The sequence below is a fragment of the Triturus cristatus genome, chromosome 4_2 (genome assembly GCF_964204655.1).
Source record: "Triturus cristatus chromosome 4_2, aTriCri1.1, whole genome shotgun sequence".
Lineage (NCBI taxonomy): Eukaryota > Metazoa > Chordata > Amphibia > Caudata > Salamandridae > Triturus > Triturus cristatus.
In genome coordinates, this window is record NC_140586.1 from 215,409,063 (window position 1) to 215,435,815 (window position 26,753).

The following is a 26,753-nucleotide window of genomic DNA, read 5'->3' on the forward strand; positions in this document are numbered from 1 at the left end:
AGGGCGCGTGCCTGTAGCTTCAGAACGTTGACCACGAAGCACGCATGAAATTCGGGTATCGTGGTGCGGGCAGTGCGTCAAATCGCTAGGCAGATGGCCAAAATGAGTGAGCGGGCTTGGGGTAGGGTGTCGTTAGCGCTAGTAGCTGCTTTCAGCACTAAAATGACCTGCTTCACCACAAGGCCGGAAGCAGCCGATCTCCATCGCAATTTTCCTGCTCCCCACCCCCACCTCATGGTCAGGCTGTTGTTGTGTTCTCCGGCTCCCGTCACTGCTCGAATAGGGAAGGCGACTGCCGGGTAGTCGCGACTAAGGGCCTACGTGGGACATAAAACTCAGGAGCCAGGGATGTGTGGTACTTGGTCCGGCGTCGTAGCCCTAGTGGCGTACGTACGCGCATACCTGTATTTTATTAACTCATACCACGTGACTGGACGCGTACGCATAGAGCGTATCGCGTCACTGTCACGACACTACATTCCTCCCCAAACAACAAAAAGAACAACTTTAGCTGCTATGTTTCCAGCATTGGACTACCCACTCAATGTTCACCTTTAGCTCGACATTTCAACATTCTCAAATAACAAAAGTGGAACAGTCTTATGTGAGGTAGTCCTTAAGACGGCAGGAGGGCTCAGGATTGTTCCGCAGGCTGTACTGCGATGCGCCCGGCTTTGTGAGCCCCCAGTATCTCCACCATGCTCCTCAACAGGAGGCCTCGCTTCGGGACTCGGTCGCCCCGGACTCGCAGCCATATCAGACATCTCTCCCAGTGGAAGTGACCAGGGACTGTCAGATTCTCCTGCGTCCTCTCGGGATAGTTCCAACTTTCCGCTACCAGCTTCGGCGCTGTCCACTCGCAGGGCGTTCCGGATGTCATCCCCCTGGTCGGGAGGTAGCTCTGCTTGTCGTGGATGATATCTTTTAAAATGCGACACATTTCGGGTTATTTTCTCTCTCCCGCGGATGGCAGTGATGCAAGTTCCTTTGACGGACACTACCGTCCAGGGTTCCTTTTCAAAGGTCAAACGGAATTTACCTCCTGGGGCTCGGTTCTTGAGCAGTACAGTATCCCCTCGGATGATATCTGGCACGACTGCTCTCCGCCTTGCACTGACATGGGCATGGGTTTTTTGTCTCCTGGCGTCAATGGTACTGTCCTCAGGAAGTTCCGGCCTCCACTCAGGGTGATAAGGAATAGAATCAGTAACTATTCTCCCCATTAGTAGGTGTGCAGGGGCCACCCCGGTGGTGGTGTGGGGCGTCTGGCGATAACTCCGCAGAAACGTAAATATAGCCAACTCTACTGATTGGGCTTTGTCATGTGCAATGCAAATTACTTTGTTAAGTGTTCGCATGAACCTTTCGGCTTCCCCATTCGCCTGCGGCCAACGGGGGGTAATTCGGCGATGACGGAATTACCCCCCGTGGTGGATTCTTCCACGTGGTGGATTCCTTGGTCAGCTCCCTCAGTGGCGCCGTCAGGTTGGCCAAATCTTGGATGAATCTTCCACAGTAATTGACCATCCCAAGGAACCTGCGGACTTCTGTAATGTTGGTGGGGGCAACAGCTTCTTTAACGTCCCGCACTTTCTCGGGGTCTGGGTTGACTCCGTCCGCCGAGAAAGTATAGCCGAAGAATTGCAGTTTTGTGCATAGAAATTCGAATTTCTCTCGGTGAAGAGTGAGACCAGCATCTCATATCCGGCGTAATACTTGGAGCAGCCGCTCATTGTGTTCTTGGATAGTTTTGGCGTGAATCATGATGTCATCGCTGACATTGATTGCTCCAGGGATGCCGGTAATTAACTCCTGTATCACATTTTGGAAAAACTCTGCAGCACTGGAAACCCCAAAGCTCAGCCTGGTCTATCTCCGGAGTCCCACGCGTGTAGAAAAAGTGGTGATATTGCGGGAAGCTTCGTCCAATACCAGCTGGTGATATCCGGACCTAAGATCCAGTTTTGAAAACCAACAGGCTCCTGCCATTTCTCCGATGAGATCATCTATTGTTGGAGTTATGTGGCGTTCCCGCTTGATCGCGACGTTGGGGAGTCGCATGTCGACACAGATCCTCACCGCGCCTGGCTGTTTGGGCTTCCGGGCAACAACAATGGGAGAAACCCACGGCGTGGGACCGGACACTTTTTCGATTATCCCCGCTGCCTCTAGCTTCTTGAGTTCCTCCTCCACCAATGGCCTTAGGTGAAATGCTATCCGCCGATGTCGTAGAGCGACGGGCTGGACCGTGGGGTCAACGTGGAGATGGATTTCTTTGCCTCGGAATTTTCCGATCCCCCGGAAGACATCCTCAAACTCGCCTAGGATGTGCTGCAGGGATTCCTGATGTACTCCGAACGCAAATGTCACGACTCCTAAATCTTCAGCTTCTCGGCAACCCAGCAGCATCCCTTGACCATCTTCGGTGACGTACACGTTGATGGTGACTGACTGCGTGTCGTGGGATATTACCGTCTTGAAACGCCCTCGTATTTTCAAGGGATCTTCCTGGCCATACGCAAATACCGTGATCGTCGAGGGGTGAAGAGCTGGCTGCGGGTGCATGGTGCTGTGTAGAGCGGCAGCCATGATGTTAATGGTGGCGCCCGTATCCACGACTGCGGTGACCTCCTGCGACCCCACTCGGATGCTGCATTGTGGGAGACGGTGGTGCCTTACGGGTGGCGGTGCCAATCATGTGGATTTTGTGCACCACTCTCTCCTCCTCTTCATCGTCATCCATGTCGCTGGGTGCTGGATCTTCTTCCTTTGAGAGTGTTCGCCGTTTGTTGGGGTCTGCGGTATTTCTTTGACCGGCATACCTTTTCGAAGTGATTAAACCTTCCGCACCCCGAGCACCTTTTGCCTTTCGCGGGGCACTCCGCTGCTGCGTGCGGCGACCCTCCGCAGTATCCACATGACTTTTGCTGCCCTGGGGACTGGGGTCCTGCTCCTTTCTTACTCCCCCTCTGTGTTGGTCTGGTCGACACCGCATTCACTGGTTCGGTCTTCACTGGCGCCGGAAGAGCGGCTTCCATGTGCGCCGCCCGCGCTTTCGACAACTCTTTAGTCCGACCCATCATTAGAATCTCCGCCAGCGGCTTCCCGGACTCTTCCAGTATACGCTCTCGCAACTTGGCCGAGGCGCAGCCCTGGATAATCTGCCCTCTGATTTCCTCGGTCTCATCCCGGAACCCGCACGTGGCGGCGAGATTCTTCAGACGGGCGTGAAACGTGTCTAGCGATTCTTCCGGAAGCTGGCGCGCTTGCCGGAAGATGAACCTCTCATAATCGCGGTTGGCCATCGGCTCGAAGTGTTCATTAAGGGCTGTTATCAATGTTAGGTGCGTTTTAGGAGTGGCCTCCGCTAGCGTTTTGACGATATTGTGAATGTCTTTTCTACCCAGGTGTATGATCATTGCCCTTTTCTGGTCCCTATGGACCTTGGTGGCCTCGAAGAAGATGCGCAACCGATCTTCCCAGTCCTTCCACTTGGCCGCAATCGTCGAGGGTGGCCCCTCCACGATGAATAGTTCAATTGACGGTATTGTGGCCATGGCTATCGCTCTGCACCGTGTGTGGACCTCCCTGGTCTATGCAGGTGTGTGTGTGCTGTCCGTTGGGCTCCTCGTGCTGGTGGGCCTTTCCTTCCTCTGGGGCGCTCCCCTGGCGTCCTTGTGCACGTGTGCTCAGGGTCGTCTACTGCGCGCTGGACATGCACTTGACTGATGAGCCTCCCCCCTACGTGAGGTCGTGAAGACTAGGCCTCAATGCCTGGAAAAGACCCTTGTTCCGGAATGTCTTCGCCGTTTTTGGTTGTTGCTCTGACCTCCCAGCAGGTGGGGCCCCAATCACAAATTCATTGGTACTCACAGGCCCAGCACGCGTTGGGGCTCCACAACCGGCACCCTTGAGGGCCTGGACCACGTGGCTGGCAGGCCGATGGACCGCGCGCGTCGTGCGCGAGCACTGTAGCGGTTTTGCCGGGCGGTGCAAGGGCACCACGCACAAGGCTCCTCGCGATGCACGGGGGCCCGCACTCCACGCCGCACCGGGCACGAGCGCCGCGAGCCACGAGCAGCACGCGCGGCCGCCACACCAGTGCGCGACGCGTCGGCGAGGGTATGCTCGCCCTCGTCGCCAGTTTGTTGTGTTCTCCGGCTCCTGTCACTGCTCGACGGGAAGGCGACTGCCGGGTAGTCGCGACTAAGGGCCTACGTGGGACATAAAAGTCAGGAGGCAGGGATGTGTGGTACTTGGTCCGGAGCCGTAGCCCTTGTGGCGTACGTACGCGCGTACCTGTATTTTATTCGCTCAAACCACGTGACTGGACGCGTACGCATAGAGTGTATCGCGTCACTGTCACGACACTACAGCTGTGGTGTAAGGCCAACGCGGCCGAGCTGCGAGTGCAGGTCGAGCCTGACGTAGGCTCAACAGTCTGTGATGCTACAAATAAATATGGGCTTGGGTAATGTAACTGAACTGGTGCCTAAGTAAATGCACCAATATCTCCGGCCGAGATTGCGCTATACAAAGCTAATAGAAAATAAATCAGTACATTAAACAATTAATATAGTTTAGTCACATGCGGTTCTCCGCCGCCCACGCCGCATCAGTTATGCAGCACCGTGCGAGGAGCATGCGCTGTGTGGGAGCTGGGCCTCAAAGAACTTCCATCGGAGCGGCGAGGTCTTCTGCTACTGGGGTATTGGGTGTTGTCTGCAATTATAATTGTTGGGTTTTGGGTCTGCTGTGTGCCCTGTGGCGTCTTTCACCAGCGAGGTCACGGCGAAAGAGGGTTGCACCAAAGGGAGGGGCTGGGCGGACTAGCCCCGACAGTCCAGCTCCTGTGTTGTGAGTTGTGCGGTTTCTGGACACGGCGCGGGCAGTCAGTTGTTCACGTGGGACAGCGCAGCCCTGGACAGACAGTGCGTTTCTGTTGCCTCGGCCAAGCACTCATTCTTCCGGGGCGAGTTAAAATATCACAATGCGACAGAAGGTATGGCATGGTCAGACCTCCGAGTGTAAAGCAGGAGGATCCTCGGACCATTTTACCAACAAGCATTCTCCGGTTTGTGCGAGGCGGCTGTGAGTTTGGGAAATGGCGCAAGTTGTTATACTTCTGCAGGGCTTTAAGTGGGATGAAAAAACTGGGGGGTCTCTCAAAGGGGCGTGGTCAATGTAATTAGGGGCGTGGCTTACAAACACCGTAAGCTAAAAATCTGTGTTTAGCACAGTGTGCCGCCCGACTTGTATTTTGCTGTTCCTGTCATCACGTGCAGATATGATACAAGTCACATCATACCTACAAGTCAGGACTATTGGCTTTGTCAATTGTTGTTAGTTGCATCAGACAAATAAGCAGCAACTATATGTATATAATATTGAAAAAACTTCCACTTAACGCCCTGGTGACACCACCACAATGTTGCTGCTTCTGAGTTTCAAAAATAGAAGGGAAATCCAGAGAGAAAATGACTCCCTTTAAAGGATTTCGCTTCCTCTACAACGCTCACCACGCGCACATCAATGTGCCTGCTGACACTGCAGTCCGGGGAAAAAAACGGACCGCCTGTGCCAGGGCACAAAACAGAGCCCGATAGAGACCCGTTTCGAGGCCCCCTTAAAAAAAACTGCCAGTGCTCAGACCCGGTGAGACCCGGCCCACTTAAAGCCCTGTACTTCTGCAGTAGTGGGGAATGGAGGGGGAGCATGACTGCACAATAGTGCTGCCCTGTACCTGGCCCACGCACAGAGGTGGCATTGCCATGGTCTGAGGGGCATCCCCTTCTCACACGATTCACTTTGCAGTGTGCAGGATATAGCTGTCTTTTTGGCCAGGCTCGCTGTATACGAAGGCCACATACAGGCATGTATAACATTCATTAAACTGGACTGGGCAGTTTATGTACCTGGTATGAACGTTTTGAGCCGTTCTTTTATAAGAATGTAGCCAGGCTAGCGAATGAGTTGGAAGCACGGCACACATGAATGTTAAATAAGGTAATATAATTTAATTTTAGTCAACCCCCTCTGCGTCTTAATGTAAATGGATTTTCTGTCCAAAATCTGTGATATTGATTCCCTGACCACGTTAATTAGGTTTGGGAACAGTTTTCTCATCTCGCCGACATTTCTGTTCGACTGGGGCATATTGTACAGAAACCATAAAATACACATATATATCAATGATATTCATATTAATGGGGCCTAACTCTAACAGACAGTAATGTGCACCGTGCATACACCACTTTTGGTAAGATGTAGGACCATGGTGGAAAAAAGGAGCTGTTTTGACTGTGCTGTCTTGTCCTTTCAAACACTAATTTTAGTATACAAGGAACTATGGGCCTCATGTAGGTACCTCAATACCGGTCGGTAACGGCCGAAAATCGGTAAATATCCCGTTACCGACCGGTATTGAGGCACTTGAGATGTAGGTGGCTGATTTCTGGATTCGGTATTTACCGAATTGGAATTTTGAGAAATTGGTAAAATACCGATTCGGTAAATTACCGAATCCAGAAATGCTATGTAGGGGGCACTGAAGTGAGTGCATTATTGGTGTCTGGATTCGTTATTTACCACCAACTACAAGTTGATGGTAAATGACGAATACCTTTCAAAAAGCATTTTTGTGCTATTTGTAAAGTGCCATGTGGCAGACATACATGCCCTTAGGGCATGTATGTGCGCCACATGTGCACACATGCACGAATCATGGGTGCAACAGGGTGTCAATGTGACACCCTGCCACCCATGATAATGCCTCCCCTATTACCGATTCGGTATTTACCGAATCGGTAATAGTAACTGGCTTCCCATTCATTCCTATGGGCCTCCAGGCCCATAGGAATGAATGGGAAGGGATGCATTATTACCGATTCAGTAAATACCGATTCATAAATACCGATATTTACCGAATCGGTAATAATTACCGATTATTTACCTACATACTATTTACCGATTCATAAATACCGAATCGGTAAAATTCGGTATTTATGAATCGGTAAATAGTATGTTACCTACATATGGCCCTATGTGTTTTACGCTTCTCCACAAATTGGATTACTTTTGCATTCCCCACATTGTACAAACGAATTAGGCCCATTGTTGCCCTGGTTGGTCCTTGTTAATTATAATGTGATTATTAGATTCGGATCCTGCTCGTTTTGTGGTAGCTTGCATTAATCCACCCACAACTGCGGCGGGCTGGTCGCTTTGCAGCTTGTTTCTTTCTGCCCGTTCCACAGTGAGGCAGTCGGGCAGCAGCGGTGACTAAGAGCTACGCATTCTGCGGCCTGGTTTGGCCTAGGCATCCCAATGGATGGCCAGATGGAAAGCAGCTCTGTCGCAGGCTCCTAAAATCGGGTGGTGGGCGAGTTAAATGGTTTGATTGCATGGGACAGCCCATGACCGGCATCAGCGTGCTTGCCCGTCAAACCAGGTTTAGCAAGGAGAATGTCCCGGAAAAAAACATATTTTTTTTCTTTCAGTGCCCTCTACATTATCGGTTATCATTGCGTTGCAGTGCCTGCTGCCCAAGCCATCCTTATAGTTTTGAGGCCTGGAATAGACTGCATTGTCACACTTGCAGAAGTGCAGGGTTAGTGGTTGCGATGTTACCAGGATTGGCAGCACGGCAGGAGCAATGTGTGGTGCAAACTGAAATGGCCGCCTGACGTCAGTACTGGCAGAAAGTTTCCTACAAATTATGCACTTAATGTGTAAATCTGTGAGGTCTTGGGGCACAGCTGGGCCGCTGTTAGGGCAAATATATCTGGGTGGGTCCTCTCCTGCCCGGGTCTCGAATTACGTGGGCAGTTACTTGGGCAGAGCTCCCCGCTGTATTCAGCGCATGAATCTAATGCGAGTTTTGGAAGGCATGGCATAGCACTAGACCTGCAATATTACAAACATCCTCCAGTCACCTGCAATATACCAGCACACCCATTTCTCACACTTCCATGACATCCCCCCGGGTGCTGCACCACAAGATGAGGTTACCCTTCCAAGGGTCGGGGTCCTCTTTGTAAGATGGGGCTTCAATTGGTGTGAGTCAAAGAGGAAAATCAGTGTTCTTGAAGCGAAATAATTAATTGGGGTGGCTTGTTTCGACTTGAGGGGTCCGGATGTGGACAGTGCAGTTTTCTTCTATGTGCATAAATTCTTTGTATGATGAACAAGGTTGAGATTCAATTTGGAGAGCCACTTCAAGGGTGTTCATGGGCTACAATTAGATAATGCATTACCTGTTTGAGACCAGTTATCAAAAATAATGTGCACTTCACACAAAGTGAACACCACGTCGCACCAAGCAAGGATGGGAGGGGAGCTTTAAACATCTGGAAAAGTACCTTGCTGGTGGCTAATGGAAGGATTGTTGAAAGTAAGTTGCCTTCCCATAAGTTAGGTTGGATAATACAATAGTTAATGCTACTACAGGTAGGTTAATATAAGGTAATTACACAAATAATCAAGAATTGGCATACTAGGGAGGGTTAGGTTCAGAGAAAGTGATGGCCACTGATTACCAGTAAGTGGCAGGGCTATGAGGAACCAATTCAAAGTGACACAGATAGAGTACTGGCAGGACTATCTTGTCTGGGTTAACTTGCATGAATGAACGGCTAAAACAGCTTGAGCTTCACATGTTATCGATGCATGTGTCTGTGCACTCCCACAAGCTTTCCAGGTAGGACGCACCACACCTTCCCAGGTAATAGGATATGTTAGTACCGGGGCATCCAAGCTCAAGTTAAATAAAGGGGCCTTTTAACTCTGTATTTGCCACGTTGCTGCGCTTCAAAGACACAGTTTGAATGGGAGGCTATGTCTCCTGACAAGTTCTGCTTGTATTTTAGTTGTTGTAACAATGGGACTGGGCTTACACCGTCCCTTCATCTTGAAGTCAAAGAAAGAAAACAATAGGTAAACACAAATAGCAGTGTATGAACTGGGCACACGCTTAGCAGTAAGGCCGGAAAATATGAAGCCCATAAATATATATATCCTGAAGTGGGATGCAGAAGTTTCAGCAGGACCAGCTAGAAGGAACGCGTTACTTACCTGTAACTGCGGTTATCCAGTATTGGTATCTTTCATAGATTCACATGCCTAAATCATACCCCGTCATCGGGATGGGAGTCCCCGGTAAATAAACAAAGCAATGTCTCAGTAGACATATAGAGTAATAGGCCAAAGGCCTCACCTTAGTAACATATCCACATCCTTTTGTAAAAAAGGACAAAACTTTGGAGAGTAGCCAATCAGCTAGTACCACCCTCTAGAACCTTCCTGGAAGGAGCTCTAGTCCCTCAGATTTTCATAAGCACAGTGCTAAGTAGTTGTATCACTGAGAGATCCAAGAGAGCCCTTCCAGGGGAGGTGGGTGGGTTGCATGTGAATCTATGAAAGATACCAATACTGGATAACCGCAGTTACAGGTAAGTAACGCGTTCCTTATCCAGTATTAGGGTATCTTTCATAGATTCACATGCATGAATCAGAATAGTAAGCAATGAAAAGCACATTTCGAAAGGTACAGTATATAAATATTCACCAGTTAAAACAACATATCAATTTGAAAAATAGAAAGTACCAAAAACAATGACATAGCAGAGGCATAAATCACAGCAGAGAAATGTGCGTATAGAAGAAAGGATGGTGGGATGAAAGGAAGGGCTCACCTCTAATGAAATAGATGACGGAGCACCGCTTGACCCACTGCAGCGTCTTTCATGAGTTCCGTATCCAGACAGTAATGCTTGGTAAATGTATTCGGCGTCTTCCATGTGGCCGCTCTGCAAATGTCCACAATGGGCACTCCTGCAAAAAGTGCCATGGAAGTAGACATTGCCCTCGTGGAATGGGCACGAACTGTGGAGAGCAGGAGACGCCCTGCTTGCTGGTGACAGAAAGTAATGGCTGAAGAGATCCAGCGGGAGATACTTTGCTTGGTGAGTGGTAGACCTTTTCTAGGCCGACTGTACACCACGAAGAGCTGGTTAGATTTACGAAATGTCTTCGTTCTGTCGATGTAGAACTTTAGGCAGCGCTGAAGATCCAAGGAATGCAGGGTCTTTTCTGTCACTGTTTGCGGATTTGAAAAGAATGAACGCAGCACAATAGGCTCATTAAGATGGAACTGTGAAGGAACTTTAGGGATAAACTTCGGATTTGTACAAAGAATGACCTTGTCATGCTTGAATTGAAGGAAAGGGTCTTGGATTGAGAAAGCCTGGAGTTCCCCCATTCGCCTTTCCGAGGTAAGGGCTAGAAGGAGCGCTGTTTTCCAGGAGAGATACTTAAGATCCGCTCTGTGTATTGGCTCAAAAGGGTGTTTCATAAGTTGAGCCACAACTGTGTTGAGATGCCAAGCAGGAGGTACGGGTTTCACCGGAGGGAATGTTCTTAACAGTCCTTTAAGGAATTGCTTAATGAGCCGATGAGACCACAGAGAAGGACCTGCGGAGGATCTCCTGAAGCGCGATATTGCTGCCAGGTGGACTTTAATGGAGGCATGCGCAAGACCAGATTTTGCCAGGTGAAGAAGGTATGGCAGTATTTGCTCCGGAGTGGAAGAAAGAGGGTGTATTTTGTTTGATTTGCACCAGATACAAAACCTCTTCCATTTTAATGAGTACGTTCTGTTGGTACTATCTGCTCGGGCCCGAGCTAGAACTTGTCTCCAGTCCGGAGGAATGTCTAAACTCTGAAACTCTCTGAACTCAGGAGCCAAGCTGATAATTTGAGAGATGCCGGCTCCGGATGCTGGACTGGTTGGTTGTTGAGCGTAAGGAGAGATGGAAACGGTTTCAACCTGATCGGCGGTTCCAGGGAAAGAAGGTGAAGCTCTGTGAACCAATGTTGGCGTGGCCAAGCTACAGCTATCAAGATGAGTGTGCAAGGTTCCGCTTTCAACTTCCGGAGCACCCTGGGAATCAGGGGAATTGGCGGAAAGGCGTACGCAAAGACGTTGCACCATGCGATCGAAAATGCATTCCCCAGAGACCCTTGCTGGGGATGCCAGCTTGCAAAGTGTTGGCATTTGGCGTTCTGCTGAGTAGCGAAGAGGTCCAGAACAGGGGTGCCCCATCGAGCAAATATGCTGTTGAGGATCCGCTGGTCCAACTCCCACTCGTGACATGCTGCCTGCCGTCTGCTCAAAGAATCTGCCAACACGTTGTGGGTGCCTAGAACATACTCTGCTCGAAGAGAGATGTTGTGACTGAGCAGCCAGTTCCAAATTTTTTGCGACTCGTGAGAGAGTGTCAGAGAACGAGTTCCACTTTGCTTGATCAAATAGTGCATTGTCATGGTGTTGTCGGTCCGGACAAGCACTAGAGAGTTTCTGATTCGTGGAAGGAAAGCCACAAGAGCGAGATACACTGCGCACAGCTCCAGAAGATTTATGTGAAATTTCTTCTCGGAAAGGGACCATTTTCCGCTTATCTGCAGTTCTTGAAGGAAATCTCCCCAGCCCTCTGAAGAGGCGTCCGTGGTGATGATATGTGGAGCAGCAGGAAGCAAGAAAGGCAAGCCTTGAGAAAGGTTCTGTGGGCAAGTCCACCTCCGCAGAGTCTTTTTGATCACAGGGGTCACCTGGATGACGTCGTCCAAGGACCCCGTACACTGGACCCATTGATCCAAAAGCGCTTCTTGAAGAGGCCGCATGTGAAGGCGACAGTGCGGAACTAACAGGATGCAAGAAGACATCATCCCGAGTAGGGATTTGAAGATGCGCACTGACAGCGTCTTCTTGGAACTTATATGGAGCGCCAAGGAATGAAGTTTGTCTTTGCGTTCCTGTGATGGAAACGCCTTCCTCTGTATGGTGTCGAGGGTAGCACCCAGAAAACTTATGCGCTGGGAAGGCTGCAGGACGGACTTGTCCTGATTGAGAGTCAGTCCCAGACAATTGAAAAGCCTCAGACAGGCGCTGGAAGACCTGGATGCGCCTTCTAGAGAGGGTGATTTGACGAGCCAGTCGTCCAGATATGGGAAGACTTGATGGTGATGTTGTCGTAGGTATGCAGCTACCGGAGCTAGACATTTGGTAAAAATGCGAGGCGCTGATTTGAGTCCGAACGACAGGACCCAAAACTGGTAATGCCTGCCCGCCACCATGAATCTCAGGAATTTCTTGTGGTTGCGGTGTATTTGAATATGAAAATAGGCGTCTTGCAGGTCTAAAGACACCATGTAGTTGTCCGCATTGAGAAGCTGTAGCACCTCCTGAATGGTGACCATACGAAACAACTGTTTTTTCAAGAACTTGTTTAGATTCCTCAAGTCCAATATCGGTCTCCATTTTATCTCCTTTTTTCGAATGAGGAAAAAACGGGAGTAAAACCCCTTTTCCCTTTGACCTGGGGGAACCCTCTCTATAGCTCTCTTCTGGAGCATGAGTGCCACCTCCAGGAGTAAAGCACGCACATTTTTGTGAAGCATAGGATGGGGAGGGGTTTGGGGAGGAATTTGGATGAACTCTAGAGAATGTCCGAATTGAACTAATTGTAGAACCCAGCGGTCTATAGTTATTTTCTTCCAATTTGTGAGAAAGTGGGAAATTCTTCCTCCAACTTTGGAGGGCAGAGAGGAGTTGGAGACCGGCGGTAGTTGAAAGTCATTGTCGCCGAGCGGCGTCCTTCTGTCTCCCTCCCTTGCCACGAAAGGAAGATTTAGTGTAGGAGGAGTGTTGTTGACGCTGCTGATACTGTGGACGATATTGCTGAGAGGAAGGGAAGAAAGATCGGTGTTGGAAATCTCCTCTAGTAGATGTTTGACCTCTCCCTCTTGAGCCTCGAAAAGAGGGGTTCCGGAATTGCAGGGTACCCAAAGCCCTAGCGGTGTCGGTATCCTTCTTAATACCTTGTAATGCCTCATCTATATGTGTGCCAAAGAGAAGTTGGCCATCATATGGCATGTCCAATACCTTGGTTTGTACTTTCGGTCTTAAGGAAGTTGCCTTCAACCAACCCTGGCGCCGTAACACAGATGCGCCCGCGAGTTGGCGAAATCCGTTAGAGGCAATATTCATTGCACAGTCTATAATTTCAGAGGCAGATCTCTCCCCCCTCCAATAAGATCTTCTTTGCCTCTTCCTTCGACTCTTCAGGTAAGTTCGTTAGGTATGGCGCAATATCTGCCCACATCTGCCGATTATAACGTCCCAACAGTGCTAAAGAGTTGGGAAGCACGCACTGTCAACGCAGACATGGACGAAAAGCGCTTACCAATGTGGTCTAGTCGCCTACCCTCTTTATCCGGCGGAGCAGTCAGCAAAGCAGATTAATTTTTTGACTTTCTCTGAGTGGCTTGGGTAATGACGGAGTCCGGTTTTGGATGGCCTGTGAGGCAAGCTGGAGCGGTATCTGGCACTTTATATTTCTTATCCAGCCGAGGCAAAACTGGAGGGACCGAGGAAGGGTTCTGCATAATCTTTATCCCTTGTTCCCAAATATAGTCTATAATAGGGATAGATCTAACCGACTTTTTGTAAGGCTCTTTAAAATCGTAGAGGAAACAATCCTGTTGGTGCGAAGGCATAGGAATTTGAAAGCGCTGCGCCGCTCTCTCTACGATGTTATGAAAGCCTCCAATGTCCTCCGGTGGCGAGTCAGCTGTGGTAGAAACGGGAGAAGCTGGACAGGGAAGAATGTAATCATCCCATTCGTCCCGATTAGATTGGGTATCCTGAAGCTCTCCTTCTTTCTGTTCCTCATCATCTTTGTCATCTGTAGAGAGACGAGGTGGTGATGTGACAGGCTCAGACTGCAAAATCAGTGGAGGGGGTCGTGGCCTTGGTGTTGGAGGCACAACCGGCATCGGAGAAGGTGCCGACGTTGGAAACTGCTGCTTATAGTCGGAGATAAGGAATTGTAGAACAGAGACCAGGGACGCAGGCAGACACACCATGGAAGGTGGAGGCGGATGATATTCCTCAGGTGAAACCTCCAGATATTCCTGTCCATGATCTTCGTAGTCGGAGCTATCTTGGTACTTAACATGCAGCTGCGACGGACTTGTCGCTGTACGGAACATACTGCCATTGTCAGTCTTCCTCCTCCAAAAGCTGAACTGGAGGCAGGAGCTGGACCCTACTAGGTGAATTTAGGGCCGGTGTCAGTGCACGTTTTGTAATTTTGAGGTGCACATATGTACTTTGTACATCAGAGTCCATAGCCGTCGATGGGCCCGTCGACGGTAGAGTCGTCGACGGTGGAGTGTGGACAGGCATCATTGAAAGTTGAGATGCCGTCGTCAGGGCCCTCGTCGACGGTGTCGTCATCGTCGACGACGAAGGTTTCGTCGACGATGTCGTCGACGATGAAGGCTTCGTCGACGGAGCCGTCGTTGACGGGGTCCTCGTCGACGATGATGTCGACGAGGCACCTGTAGTCGATGGAGTCATCGACGACGCCGTCGTCGGCGATCGCAGCGTCGACGGCAGCTTGGATGACGACGATGTCTTTTTAATTTTCAGTGTCTACGAGACAGACCTACCGGCCGTTGACGATGGAGTTGTCGTCGTCGATGAAGACGAGGAATGAGACGCGACAGAAGGAGACACTGTCGTCGACGAGGTGACATAAACTGCCGTCGATGGAGATTTCCTCATCGATGAAGCCACCGTCGACGAGGTCGTCGTCGTCGACGGGGTGGAAGAAGGCTTCTTAAAGGCATGTGGAACTTCCTGAGGAGAAACTTTCACTGGCAGAGTCTTAGGAGGGACCTCTGAAGACTTTTTATGCGTCTTCTTTTGAGGTGGCTGCGACGAAGGACCCGGAGATGCCAGCCTTGGTCTCTTCTGAGAGGACTGAGAGGAGATGGAAGAGCCCTCACTTTCCTCAGAGGAAAAACTGTATCCTTATCCTTAAGCCTCTGCAGCCAAATTAAGAGGCCCCCTTCACGGTCTTTAAGGGTTTTGGAAGAGAAGGTACGACATACCTTACAATCCTTTGAAGAGTGGTTAGGATAAAGGCAGTAGAGACAGTACTTACGTTGATCGTCCACATGAAGCCTCTTTTTCCCACAGGAAGCACAAGACCTGAAAAGGCCTTTCTTCGGCATGTCTGCCATGAGGAACTAAAAAACTCCTCACAGAAAATATAAATTTGTAGCAAGAAACACTGGAAATCCAGAAAACGAGAAGTAATGAGCAAAGCTCAGTGGAGACTCCCTTAGCACGACGTGCGGTAGAAAATCTGAGGGACTAGAGCTCCTTCCAGGAAGGTTCTAGAGGGTGGTACTAGCTGATTGGCTACTCTCCAAAGTTTGGTCCTTTTTTACATAAGGACGTGGATATGTTACTAAGGTAAGGCCTTTTGGACCTATTACTCTATATGTCTACTGAGACATTGCTTTGTTTATTTACCGGGGACTCCCATCCCGACGACGGGGAATGATTCAGGCATGTGAATCTATGAAAGATACCCTAATTCTGGATAAGCTGATTTTGGGGTCAGCTTGGTTTACCCCCAAGAGCTGTTTTTGGAGCTGTTGGGCCTTTTTAACATCGAGGGCTGCTTGTGGCATCTTAAGTCTTTGGCATTTTGCCCCTCTGGGGTCATCCAATGCCGTCACCTCAGAGCCATTATAGGTATGTCTATGGTTCATTGCGTGGGTTATTAGGTTTGCATGACTAAAGACATACATTGCTCTTGGCCACATGCTCCGAATTCCATCTGTAGCTGGGCAGGCACGTATCATAGTGGGGACAGTCACCAACGAATATATAGTCTTTTGGTTTTCGAGAGACACGTACGCACTCTGTATACTAACTGGAGTGATAGCGGAAATGTCTGGGATAACGGGGTTTCTTTAAGTTGGCGAGTAGGAAGTGGCCTCCCAGTTGAGCCTCATTGTGGGGGAAAAGGAGCACACGGTGAGGGACGATTAGAGTCTAAGCCTGTCAGCTGTCTCCCAGCCAAGTATGTCCACTTAGCCCCTCTTGTTTTGTTTGCTCCACTCCAGTAGTGTTTCTACACACAGGCCTGCATTCTGATATACGTCAGCAGGAGTCTGGCCCTGGGCTACTCACGGGAGGGTGGGGAGCTGGGCCTACAAATGGGGACAACTTGATCGGCATGCTCCCTGCAGTAGTTTCCACCGACTATGGTGACGCAGGGGAAAGGTTGCAGGCATGCGCAGAGGAATGGGTCCTTCGACACAATCCATAATGTTAACCTGGGTAGTATTCAGGCCAAGGAGCGAGTGCATGACCCCAGGGTGCCTGAGAGGGGTTTGGGGTGGCAGGTTTCCCGAAGCTTGCACAGGTTGTGGTTTCTGCAGAGTTTGGGGGCAGGTTAGCAGGTCTCATCTTGTCGCTGCAAGTTTGAGGGGTCTGTCGGGTCACTTGACCGAGCACGAATAGGCTCTATTTAGTTAACGGGGCATGAGTTTGCCATTCCCAGAAGGGTGCTGTTACCCCAGTAGTGCAGAAATAGAGGGTTGGGACCACAAAGACGGACAACTATCAGAGCACATTTTGCATTCATAGTTTAGAAGGTACAGGTACATTGCTCATGGTTTACTAAATGTCCTCAGATCCAAAAGCTTTGCATGATATAGGTTGCTTCAGATAAGCAAAATACCCTTGGGAGTGGTCGGCTAACAAGGGGACTACCGTCCCAAATTTTGGCCCAGGAATGCGGGCCGAGGTGGTACACCCTTACAGGGGTGTAGGGAGAAGGGCAAAATCCGACCAGGCTCGGCTGAAGGCTATTCTGGTTGCACCAAGCCGGGGATAGATGTATGATCCAGTGGGTCTTGTCGTCTCCTACCTGGCCCTTTGCCCTTTCTGGAGAGGGTTATTCTCTGGTTCATGCTGTCAGCACGCCCATTACCAATTTGGGGTTGAACGGGTATGGAAGGAGTAATTAAATATGTCAGGCAATGCGGGTCCTAACAGTCACTTTTGCAGTCACTCTTTTTTTGCAGGGGCAGCAAACCCAGCGCTCTGGGCAGGTCTGTCAGTGGAGCACATAATGCAGGTGGGACGATGGGAATCCCAAGGTGTTATAAGGTACATCCATCCGCAGCCAGCCAGGGGAGTGGCCGGAAGACAGGTTAAGTGTTTTATGTACAGCGAATGTTGAGTACACCATAGGCACCCCGGTGAGGCACCTGAGGTTTGTGGGGGTCCAGGGTTATTAGGTTAATTATGTGCAAGCTGGATTAGTTGGATGGAATGGTGTGCAGTGCTCAACGAAGGGTGTTTAGCAACCTAGCATTTCTTCCAGCTGCCAGGATCAACAGTCTGGGGGGGAGGGCCTTCCGGGCGTCCTGTGAGTGGGGGTCCCAGGCATGCACTGGTACCACTTGCTGTAGAGGGTGTCATAGGCTTAGGGGGGTGTCTCCCCTCCCAACAATTTGGGCCATACACCTGGGAGGCAATGACTTGACTTGACACTGAGGGCACGGCTGCCAGAAATGAACCCCCCCTGGGTAAGTTAAGCAACCAATTGTGGGCTTGTGTGTTATGATGGCCAGAGATATCCCCACTGTTAGTGTGGCGAGGGACCGGTCAGGGGTTGCCGCGGGAACCCTCGCAGGAGAGTTAACAGTGCCGGACGCAGAGTCACTGAACAAAAGGGGTTTGGGTGATCAGGCATGGCCTGCTGCATTCTAAACTCGAAAGGGAATTTTTTAGAGTTTGGGGTGCACTTGTCCAGAGGGTCAGCAGAGTGGGGGGCCCTGGTTGTGACGGTGGCCACACCCAGAGCTGTGGCGGAGTTACAGGGTGATCCAGAGGGTACACCCACCAGGGCTGGATGTGCGATTGGATGCGGGAGCTTCAATACCCCTGTAGTGGAGAACTCAAGACAAAGATGTGATCAAAGGGCAGCAGAATTTCAGTCAGGGGCCGAAAGGTTTAGTGTGCAAGGTCCTGATATGAGCCCAGTATGGAACGGTAAGAGGTTTCAGAGGGAGCGTGGTTCTGGCGCAACAGCAGATACTCCAGGCCATGGGAGATGACAGCAGCCATAGCAATGGCAGTAGGTCAGCTGAGGGAGTGAGGGGCACCTCAGTTCCAATGGGCCCTTGCAGTCCCAGATAGTTCGAGTGGGTGAGCCAAGGGTTCCGCAGCATAATTCGGGGGAGTTGCCAATATCGCAGTGCAGGGACAAGCATATGGCGCAAATGCAGAGTCAAAGCGGCCCTGCTTGAGCACAGTATCCCCTGCAGGTTATGTTATGTTATAAGGGATTTGTAGAGCGCACGGACACCAAGAGGTTTCATGGCGCTAGACTTGAGCAATGTTGGCAGCGAGAGGACCTATGCATAAGCTTGCTTGATTAACCACGTTTTGAGTGCCTTTCTGAAACCTAACAGATTGTCACAACTCCTGATTGCTAGGGGTAGAGTGTTCCAGAATTTAGGGGCAAGGTAGGAGAACCTGCGGCCACCTTGACGTTTGAGCTTGAAGAGGGGGAGAGTTAGTAGATGGAGATGGGCAGAGCGCAAGTTGCGCCGTGGGGTATGTTTAGAAATCATTTGGGACTCCTGCAATGTAGTGCTTTGAATATCAGACAGCCAGTCTTGAATGCTGTACGTTGGGCTATTGGGAGCCAGTGAAGTTTAGATAGCCAAGGTCTGGCAGATTGCCAGTTAGGTTGTTTAAAGATTAATCTTGCAGCCTGGTTCTGCACCAGTTGGAGACGGTTCAGTAGGAACAGGGGCAGGCCAAGATAAATGGAGTTGGAGAAGTCGATACGTGCGAGGACCAAGGCGATGACAACTTGTATAAGTGCTGAGTGAGATGGGCGATCTTGCGAATTTTACGCAGTTGAAAGAAACAGGAAGAGACCACTGCACTTACCTGTCCCTTGAGAGATAGGTCAGAGTTAATGGTAACCCCCAGACTCTTCACAGCGGATGAAGGGTTGGGGGGGGGGCGCCTAGTTCGGTAGGCTAATAATGGTGGCCCCACAGAGTCTCACTCTTCCCGGGCAGGACCAGTTCAGTCTTGCCCGGGTTAAGTTTGAGGTGATTGAGATCCATCCAGCGCTGGATATGAAGCATAGTGGCTTGAAATTCAGCAGCCGAGTCGACAGAGTCCAAGGTGAACACCAGCTGAAGGTCGTCAGCATAGTTAAAAGTCGTTACCGTTCTATGTGTTAGTCTCCAACTAAAGAGCCTCGATGCAGTCGTCTGCGTGGAATGAGGAACACTCCTACGCGGCCCCAGGTGCCAGATGGGACCCCTCCCAGGATGCAAGACGGGGGGCGACAATAGATGCAACAGGAAAAGGCAGCGGAGGGAAGGGCACCACTGCCGTGATCACTGGCGGGCCTTCAGGGGAAGGCCTCAGCCCCCAGTGCAACGAGGCTCACCTTCACAAGATGGCGGGCGGTTATCAGGTGCTGCGGGTGAGACCCCAGTCAGGGCCTCTGATGCAGGGGGTGGATGAGTCAGCAAGCGTGTGTGGGCATCGCGGCTGTATCACAGGTGAGGGGCCCGCAGCCCAGTGAGACTCGGTAGTCTCGGCCTCAGGCTAGCCCGCGGCCCCTGTCACTGTGAGGCCTTTGACGCTGTGCTGGGCTGTGCGGGCCGGTTGCCATCACCGCTTGCATTCAGGTGTGTCAGGGTCTCCAGAAAGGCATTCGGTGACAGGGCACTCCGTACCCTATGAGCCCCAGGCCAGTGGAGAAAGTTATGGGAGGGTTCTGCGGCGAATCGTGACGGTTTTCAGACTGCTAGCTCTGGAGCTTTACAGGAAGAGCAGCCATTCCAGTCGCTGCCGTGGCCACGGCACCAACATAAAATATTCCTATTTAGACAATAGAACATTATGAGAACATACTGCTATTCAACTAAAACCAATATACATAAAAATGTATCAAATTTAAAAGTAAAGTTGCATTTATCATATCCTGTAGAAAGCCATACAGGTTACATCAAAGTGCCAACAGCTAGTATACACTATATGGCCATAGTTGTCGGAACGTGCAACCTATTCAGACAGGGACAAAACGATCATCACAAAATCTACATGACAATACATATCCAGAAGTTTGAAATAAAATATTCTTGCTTGGGCCATACAACATTAAAAAGAACATACTGTTATGCAAGTAAAGCCTATATGCATAAAAATTAATCACAGTTAAGAATAGAACTGCATTTATCCTAACCCTCAGAAAACCATACAGGATACTTCAAAGTGCCAAGTGCTTGTATACAATGTATGACTGTAATTGACAAACATATGGATATATTAATCACATTGTTGGCCAAGTCCCTTCTTCCAAAGGTCATTAACCACCAGGAAAGGTCCCTCCCTGGCAGTATTCACTGCCTGATGACATAACTTTCACAACTCTTCCTGCCCCAAATTGAAGCAATTTTACCTTTAAGATGTCACCCTTCTTAAAGCTCAGCTCATCCTCGCCATTCGCGATGAAGTCACACTTTGCCACAGCCTCCATTTTGTTTTGTTTTGTTTAGAGGTAGAGCTGGTCTAGGCTGGGCTGATGAGCTCCTAAATGAACACATGAGAGTAAGAATAGTGTAAGACCAAAGACATAGCTGGAGATTACATATACCTGTTATACACCTGTTATAGGTACCACCAAAACTGCAGCCATGGACAATGTGCACTCTCAATAAAAGTGCTTCAACCCAATACCCACACTTTGTTTTACATGTATTGATTTTTCTTTAAAGAAAACATAGCTGTGCTAATGTAATTCTTCACACTGCCATTATGTCTTCGCCTGTAAGGATTTGGGATACATGCCGGGGACGAAGTGCATTAAAAATAGTATGGGAATTGCAATGCTTCACACAATGGTGGCGCGGTCAAAGGCGTGGCTAAAAAAATCAAAATATTCTGTTACTTTTTTCACCTTCAAGTAGCTACGTATAAGATAATGCACTATCGTACATTATGAGACCTTTATTAGTTAATGTAGTGCAGAGGTCTGTGTGAGTAACCAGAGAACCACAGAATTGAAAGCTGTTGGTGCAGTGGAGAATAATGACTTGGGTATGTTTAGTGCTGCGAGGTCAGTCTGTGACAGAAAGCACTGTGAATATATGTCATTATTTTAGACTTGCATTATACACATAATAGTGATACTCAGGGGCGCTGGAGGCCCTCTTGACCTTTACATGCTACCCCACTGGTGAACAGCAGCACAAGCTGCTCTTTACTTGCTGAGCACTAATATTCAGAATCTTAAATAAACAGGCAAGCATTCATTTGCAGATTAAATGAAGTTATAAAGTAACTACGGTGGTGTACTGCACCACTTAACTTTAGTTAACCTGTTAATAAATGCTTGCCCGTTTATTTAACATTTTGTTTTAGACCTCCTTACACAATCACTGACCCACCCAGACCCCCCCCACCACCACCCTGCTGCCATCAAGGGGGCTCTTGGTCACACCACAGACCATAATTTGTGGCCCCTGGGCAAATGTTTACGAGTACCCATGCATTAGAAGCTAGGCTGCTACAAAATGCGCAAAAAGATTTAAGATAGAAAAGTCCTTCCAAAATAAAAAATTTAGTAATACCCAGACTGTATGTAGTGCAATTTTTTTATAACTGTTTTTTAAAAGCACACACTTCACATCGCAGATGGTAACTCCTTTGCAATACCACTCAAATATAAAAAATCTGTGTCATCAGAAAGCTTCATGTGTTTCTGTTAATAAAGCCAATACTGCCTCATAAACATCCTTTACATTTTCAGATTGGCCAGTTGCGCATAGTTACATTTTTTTCAGGGAAGAGGGCACCCTTGCAAGAAGACTTGTGCGCGTATCTGTCCTTCCCTCGGTTTCACAGCACAAGACACCCTACTTTATACTTTAACTGAAGCATTTCACCTCTCAGAATTTACCGTCTCGGGACGGTTGTCTTTCCACAAAAGGCAATTATGGAACTGATCTTCTTTAAAAAAACAAAAAAAAGTGTGGGCACGTCCTGCCCCTCAGATCCTCCTATTTTGACCTCTCCATGCATGCTCAGTGACTCACTAACAATAAAAGACTTCAGGGTAACAAAGTGGAACCTTATAGGCGGAGGGATACATTGGCGGTGTGAGGCGCTGGATGAGGAGCATAACGATTTGGTACACGCGTTTCGGGCCAGGAACATAGAGCCAGGCTGTTAGAGTGAAGTCTGAGCAACATCCCTCTTGGAATTTGAGGAATCAAAATCAAGAAAAGTTACTGCTTCACTTCTGGGGCAGCGTGACTTTAATCTGTTTTTAACCAAACCTCTTTCCTCTTTGCCTGGCAAAATGTGTTTCGCCGCCGCCAGCAATTCCTTCCCCTCAATCACTCACTTTTTAGGTCGAGCCTAGGCAGCGCGCATGCGCTGTCTGGAAGACCTGGTGGATCAGTTTTTGGCAAAGCAGCACCACCTAAGTTCAGTTTCCTTTTGCTGTAATTCATGATGTCTTGTTTTGGAGAAATCTTTTTTTCTAATTAGTTTAGCATGTCAAAGCTTTTCTTCAAATATGGCGACGCGCCTTTTATTTGCCTTGGCTTGCCTTCAAACAGACTTTCACTCTCCAGCTCTTGAAATGGGAGCCGCGCTTTTTTTGCTACAGAGTAATGCCATTCACTATGTGGAGAGTAACATTTGGAGTCAGAGCGGAGCACATTCAGTACTAGAAGGTGCAGTGGCAGACGTGCATCCCAGAGTTCCTGTACCCCAGGTGCTTCTGTCCGCTGAAGGTGCCTGACCTGCCTTTCTTTGCACTAGGCGATGGTTCTGTGTCCCTCCCCGCTGTGGTGTAGGTCTCCCCCTGGGCTCATGGCAAACTCCGAACGCCAGCTTCGCCTCATTTTTACACCCTGCTGGTGTCTATGGTCAGTATGGGGGAGATTACGTGATTTGCCCAAAATCACACAGTATGTTGTGCCGACGCCACAACTCAAACTTAGTTACCCAATTTTAAAGTCAACAGCTCCTGGTATGCTTTGGGGTTAGCTCAGAGTCTGCAGCTCTAGCTGCTACTCCGGTACAGTGTAGTATTTAGAACAGGACCACACGGCCTTGACACATATGTGAGCCAGACATGATGGCTCACACACTCAGATAGCCAAGGCGGGACTTCCTACTGCTGCTGCCAGCGGCATGCTTCAGATCATCATAAGAAAGTTTAACAAACAGGGGGGTGTTATTTGTTCTGTCAGGTTATTTCTGAGCGCTCTCTTTATTTACGTTCTTGTGTGAGCTTAAATATATCTGAAACGGTGCATCAGGAGAGGGAGAAATACCCCTAAACCCTCTAGTGGTGGGCCACGGCCCACTATACAAACAGAACACAAACTGTGCACACATTAAATTCAGTGTATAATGCGTAATAGCATATTGTTTCAAAACAAATCCATATAACAAAACAACTGAAGAAAGCGAGGGACCACAAGACAAAGACTGAATTTACCTCTTTGTCTTGTGGTCCCTCGCTTTCTTCAGTTGTTTTGTTATATGGATTTGTTTTGAAACAATATACTATTACGCATTATACACTGAATTTAACGTGTGCACAATCATAAGAAAGTTGCAGGCTGCGTTGGCAATAACAGCGCAGCTTGTGCACATTACTTTAAATGCAGATCCTGTGACCCGAAGAGCCACCAGCTGCTGAGTGAATCGCGTGACCGCACTGATCGATGCTGCAGTGGTTTCTCTGTAGGCCAGGGAACACACCACCAATCCACTTCACTTCTGTCTGCAGCTTCTGCAGGGCTGCCCCGGACCCACGAAGGGGGCCCTCCTAAGAGGGCAGCCCCCCTTAGTGCCACAGGATGGCACACAACAGTCAGCCTCCCAGTGGTGGGGACCCTCGAGGGTCCCCCTGGCACGGGTCACTTTTGGGCAAGATGGAGCGGGGGAGAGGTAATACCTCTCCTGCCCTCTGCTCGCCCTCTTTCTTGCTGCCCTGAAACCTCCACCTCTTTATTTGCCAGGAAAGAAGGTCTGGGTGATGGGACACTCTGGAGTCCTAAGGGTGTCACGGTGGGCGGAAAGCAGGAAATGGAGGCACGGCTTCACAGCCAGAGATTATTTGGCTGGGGATACCAGACATGCGATGGAATCTCTTGATGAAGAAACTCCAACAGAGACTGGGAGGGGGGGGGGGGAACTCTCCGCCCGATGTGTTGGTGATTCACCTCGGAGGGAATAATCTGGTCTCCCTGGGTTGAAGGGCCTTGCTCCAAGATATGAGAGCCACTATGTGTGAGTTGAGCAACAAACTAGGGACTTGTGAATTATTGTGGTCGGAAATAACCCCCCGGCAGGTGTGTGAGGGGGCGTGTTCAGGGGAAGCCAAGGAGACCTAACGCAGGAGGGTGACCAGCGCCATGCGTAAGTTCACCGACCAAAGGGGTTTTGGTTTTATCCGGCATGGGTTGCTACACGCTAAGTCCACAGGGTGTTTTGATACAGATGGGATACACCTGTCCAAAGTGGGAATGAACATATTCTTGCTTGATCTGAGGGAGGCCTTGGAATCAGCAGGGTCTAGGTAACTAGGTCTATTGTGGTGGGGGGCCCTGGGTTTACGGTGGCCACACCCAGTGCTGTGGCGGAGTTACAGGGCGATCCAGAGGCTGTAAGGTACAAAACGGTATCTTCTGCAGGACCACAGTAAGGGGGCTAAAGCCTAATATCCCCAGGGAGGTCCTTGCGTTGGACTCTGGAGGAGCGACGGCACCCCGTTAGTCCTACGGACGGTTGTGGACCTGAGCAACCGGGGGTTGCCTGCAACGCTCCGCCCCCCTTAGCAGGGGGGGCGTGAGTAAGAGGGTGGACTCGTGGTCCACCGGTGGGAGGGGCTATCACCTCCCCCAAATTCGACAAACACCGGTTGGCTAAGGCCACAGTGTAATTTGGCTCATCAGGCGGGCAGGCGGCGAGGGGCTGCCTGCCCTGGGATCGCCCGTAAGATAACCCACCATGTTGGCATATTTGTTATGCAAATAAACCTGCAGCAATTTTCTCCACTAAGAATGTATCATGTCTGATTATTTATCCAAAGTATTGATGTGGGAGGTATGGGGAGTGTTGCCGATATTGGCACTAAGAGTCACTGAGAACTTAAGGCTGCCCATTACTGAATTGCTCGCCGGCCTCGCTAAGTAAGTGCTTCATTCCTAGCTACCTGCCATGGCCCTATATGTTTCTCTCATCTTCATTGCTTGATTTTTGCTCTTAATAAAGTATCACTCATAGTCGTTAATTCCCTGCTGGTGTCCCTGGCCTGCCTTTCCTTGAACTAGGCAATGGATCTGTGTCCCTCCCCGCTGTGGTGTATGTCACCCTGGGTAGGGTGACCAGATCGTGGGACCCAAAAACCAGGACATTTCACAAAAATAGGGGAAGGACTACAAATTTACGTCAATAAAGTGGCAAAGAATAACAGCCCTCATCCCCATAGAAACACAGAGAAGGCACTAAGAAAATAAATGAAATGTAATTTTTAAAACCAGCATCATGTCTGTTAATTAAATTGTTTACTCATAACAGCTGCTTACTAGCCCTGCTTTGGAACACCTAAAAAAGTGCCTCTCACTGTTTTCAGTTTAACCTCTCCAAAAACCGGGACATGAGCCACTTTTACCGAAATCTACCGGGACAACTGTTGGAAAACCGGGACCGTCCGGGCAAATCCGGCACGCCTGGTCACCCTACCCCGGGGCTCATGTAAAATTCTGAACGCCGGCATAGCAGCATTTTAACCCCCTGCTGGTGCCCCAGGTCAGTATGGGGAGATTAAGTGATTTTCCCATAATCACACAGTATGTTGAGCCAACGCAGAGATTCGGACGTGGTTACCCGGTTTCAACGTCCGCAGCTCTGGTACCAATTGACTGTTTGATTGATGGTCTTCTAACCCCTCCTTCCTCCGCTGGTCTGTTATTCACGTTACTCCCACGCACCAATGCTACAGAATAGGGCAATTGGACAGACATCCCACCAATGCTATTGACTCCCTTCACTTTAAGTAACAATATTTTGCTTGAGCATATTATGCACCCCGCCTTACAAGTAGTTGTATTGTAATACAAATACAAGTAGTTCCCTTCTTTATATTTCAAAGCCTTTTTCATTTCTTTGATTCTTTGTATATTTAGTTTTATTGTCCTCAATCGAATAGCCCAGCTTTACTTTAATTCTCATAGCAGTCCTGGCAGCTTCTTTTCCCTTTGTCTCCTTCTTTCGGGTATCCTGTTGGTAACGGCATCTTCTCTGCCCCCACCCTTCCCCTCCCAATGACGGAAGTCACAGCAGAGTGTCTGCATTTTTTCTTTACTAGGCATGTTAAAGCTACAGCTTACATCATTGTAATTCCACCTACAGTTTGCACAGGCAATCTATGCAAAGTTTTAAATTTTAATGTATTTCGTGATGTTGTATTTCCCCAGCCTCTAAGCTCATATCCTCACCACTATCACACTCCCTTCCACTGAGTAGAAAACAACCCTGCTCCTGATAGAACTTTCCTATAATATGAAAGAATTTCAGTTCATTTATATACCTAATACATTGTTGTAACATAAATATAGCCAATTTAGAAATTGCGTTCGGTAATCTTGTGCTCTTTTTATAGTATTACACAATATTGTTTTTTTTGTTTGTTCTTTTGGAGTGTTATAAAGCGCAAACTCGGCCCGAAGGTATCAAAGCGCTTTACATGAGCTCCATTTGCATTTTTGTTTTACCAGGCATGTATTTCCCAGCATTTTTATTGACAGCCGTCTATATGTGCCTGCAAACA

The 26,753-nt window shown here is 49.1% G+C and overlaps 1 protein-coding gene across 2 annotated transcripts in view; it reads right to left on the reverse strand.

Annotated features, from left to right (window-relative positions):
- The window catches only part of GRAP2 (GRB2 related adaptor protein 2), a 486,852-nt gene that overhangs the window by 268,172 nt on the left and 191,927 nt on the right, over positions 1–26,753 (reverse strand). For both annotated transcript variants that reach the window (XM_085601255.1, XM_085601253.1), the window contains one exon: positions 20,361–20,491. In XM_085601255.1, coding sequence (XP_085457381.1) covers positions 20,361–20,438 — 78 coding nt within the window. In that variant the 5' untranslated portion in view covers positions 20,439–20,491. The remainder of the gene's footprint in view (positions 1–20,360; positions 20,492–26,753) is intronic.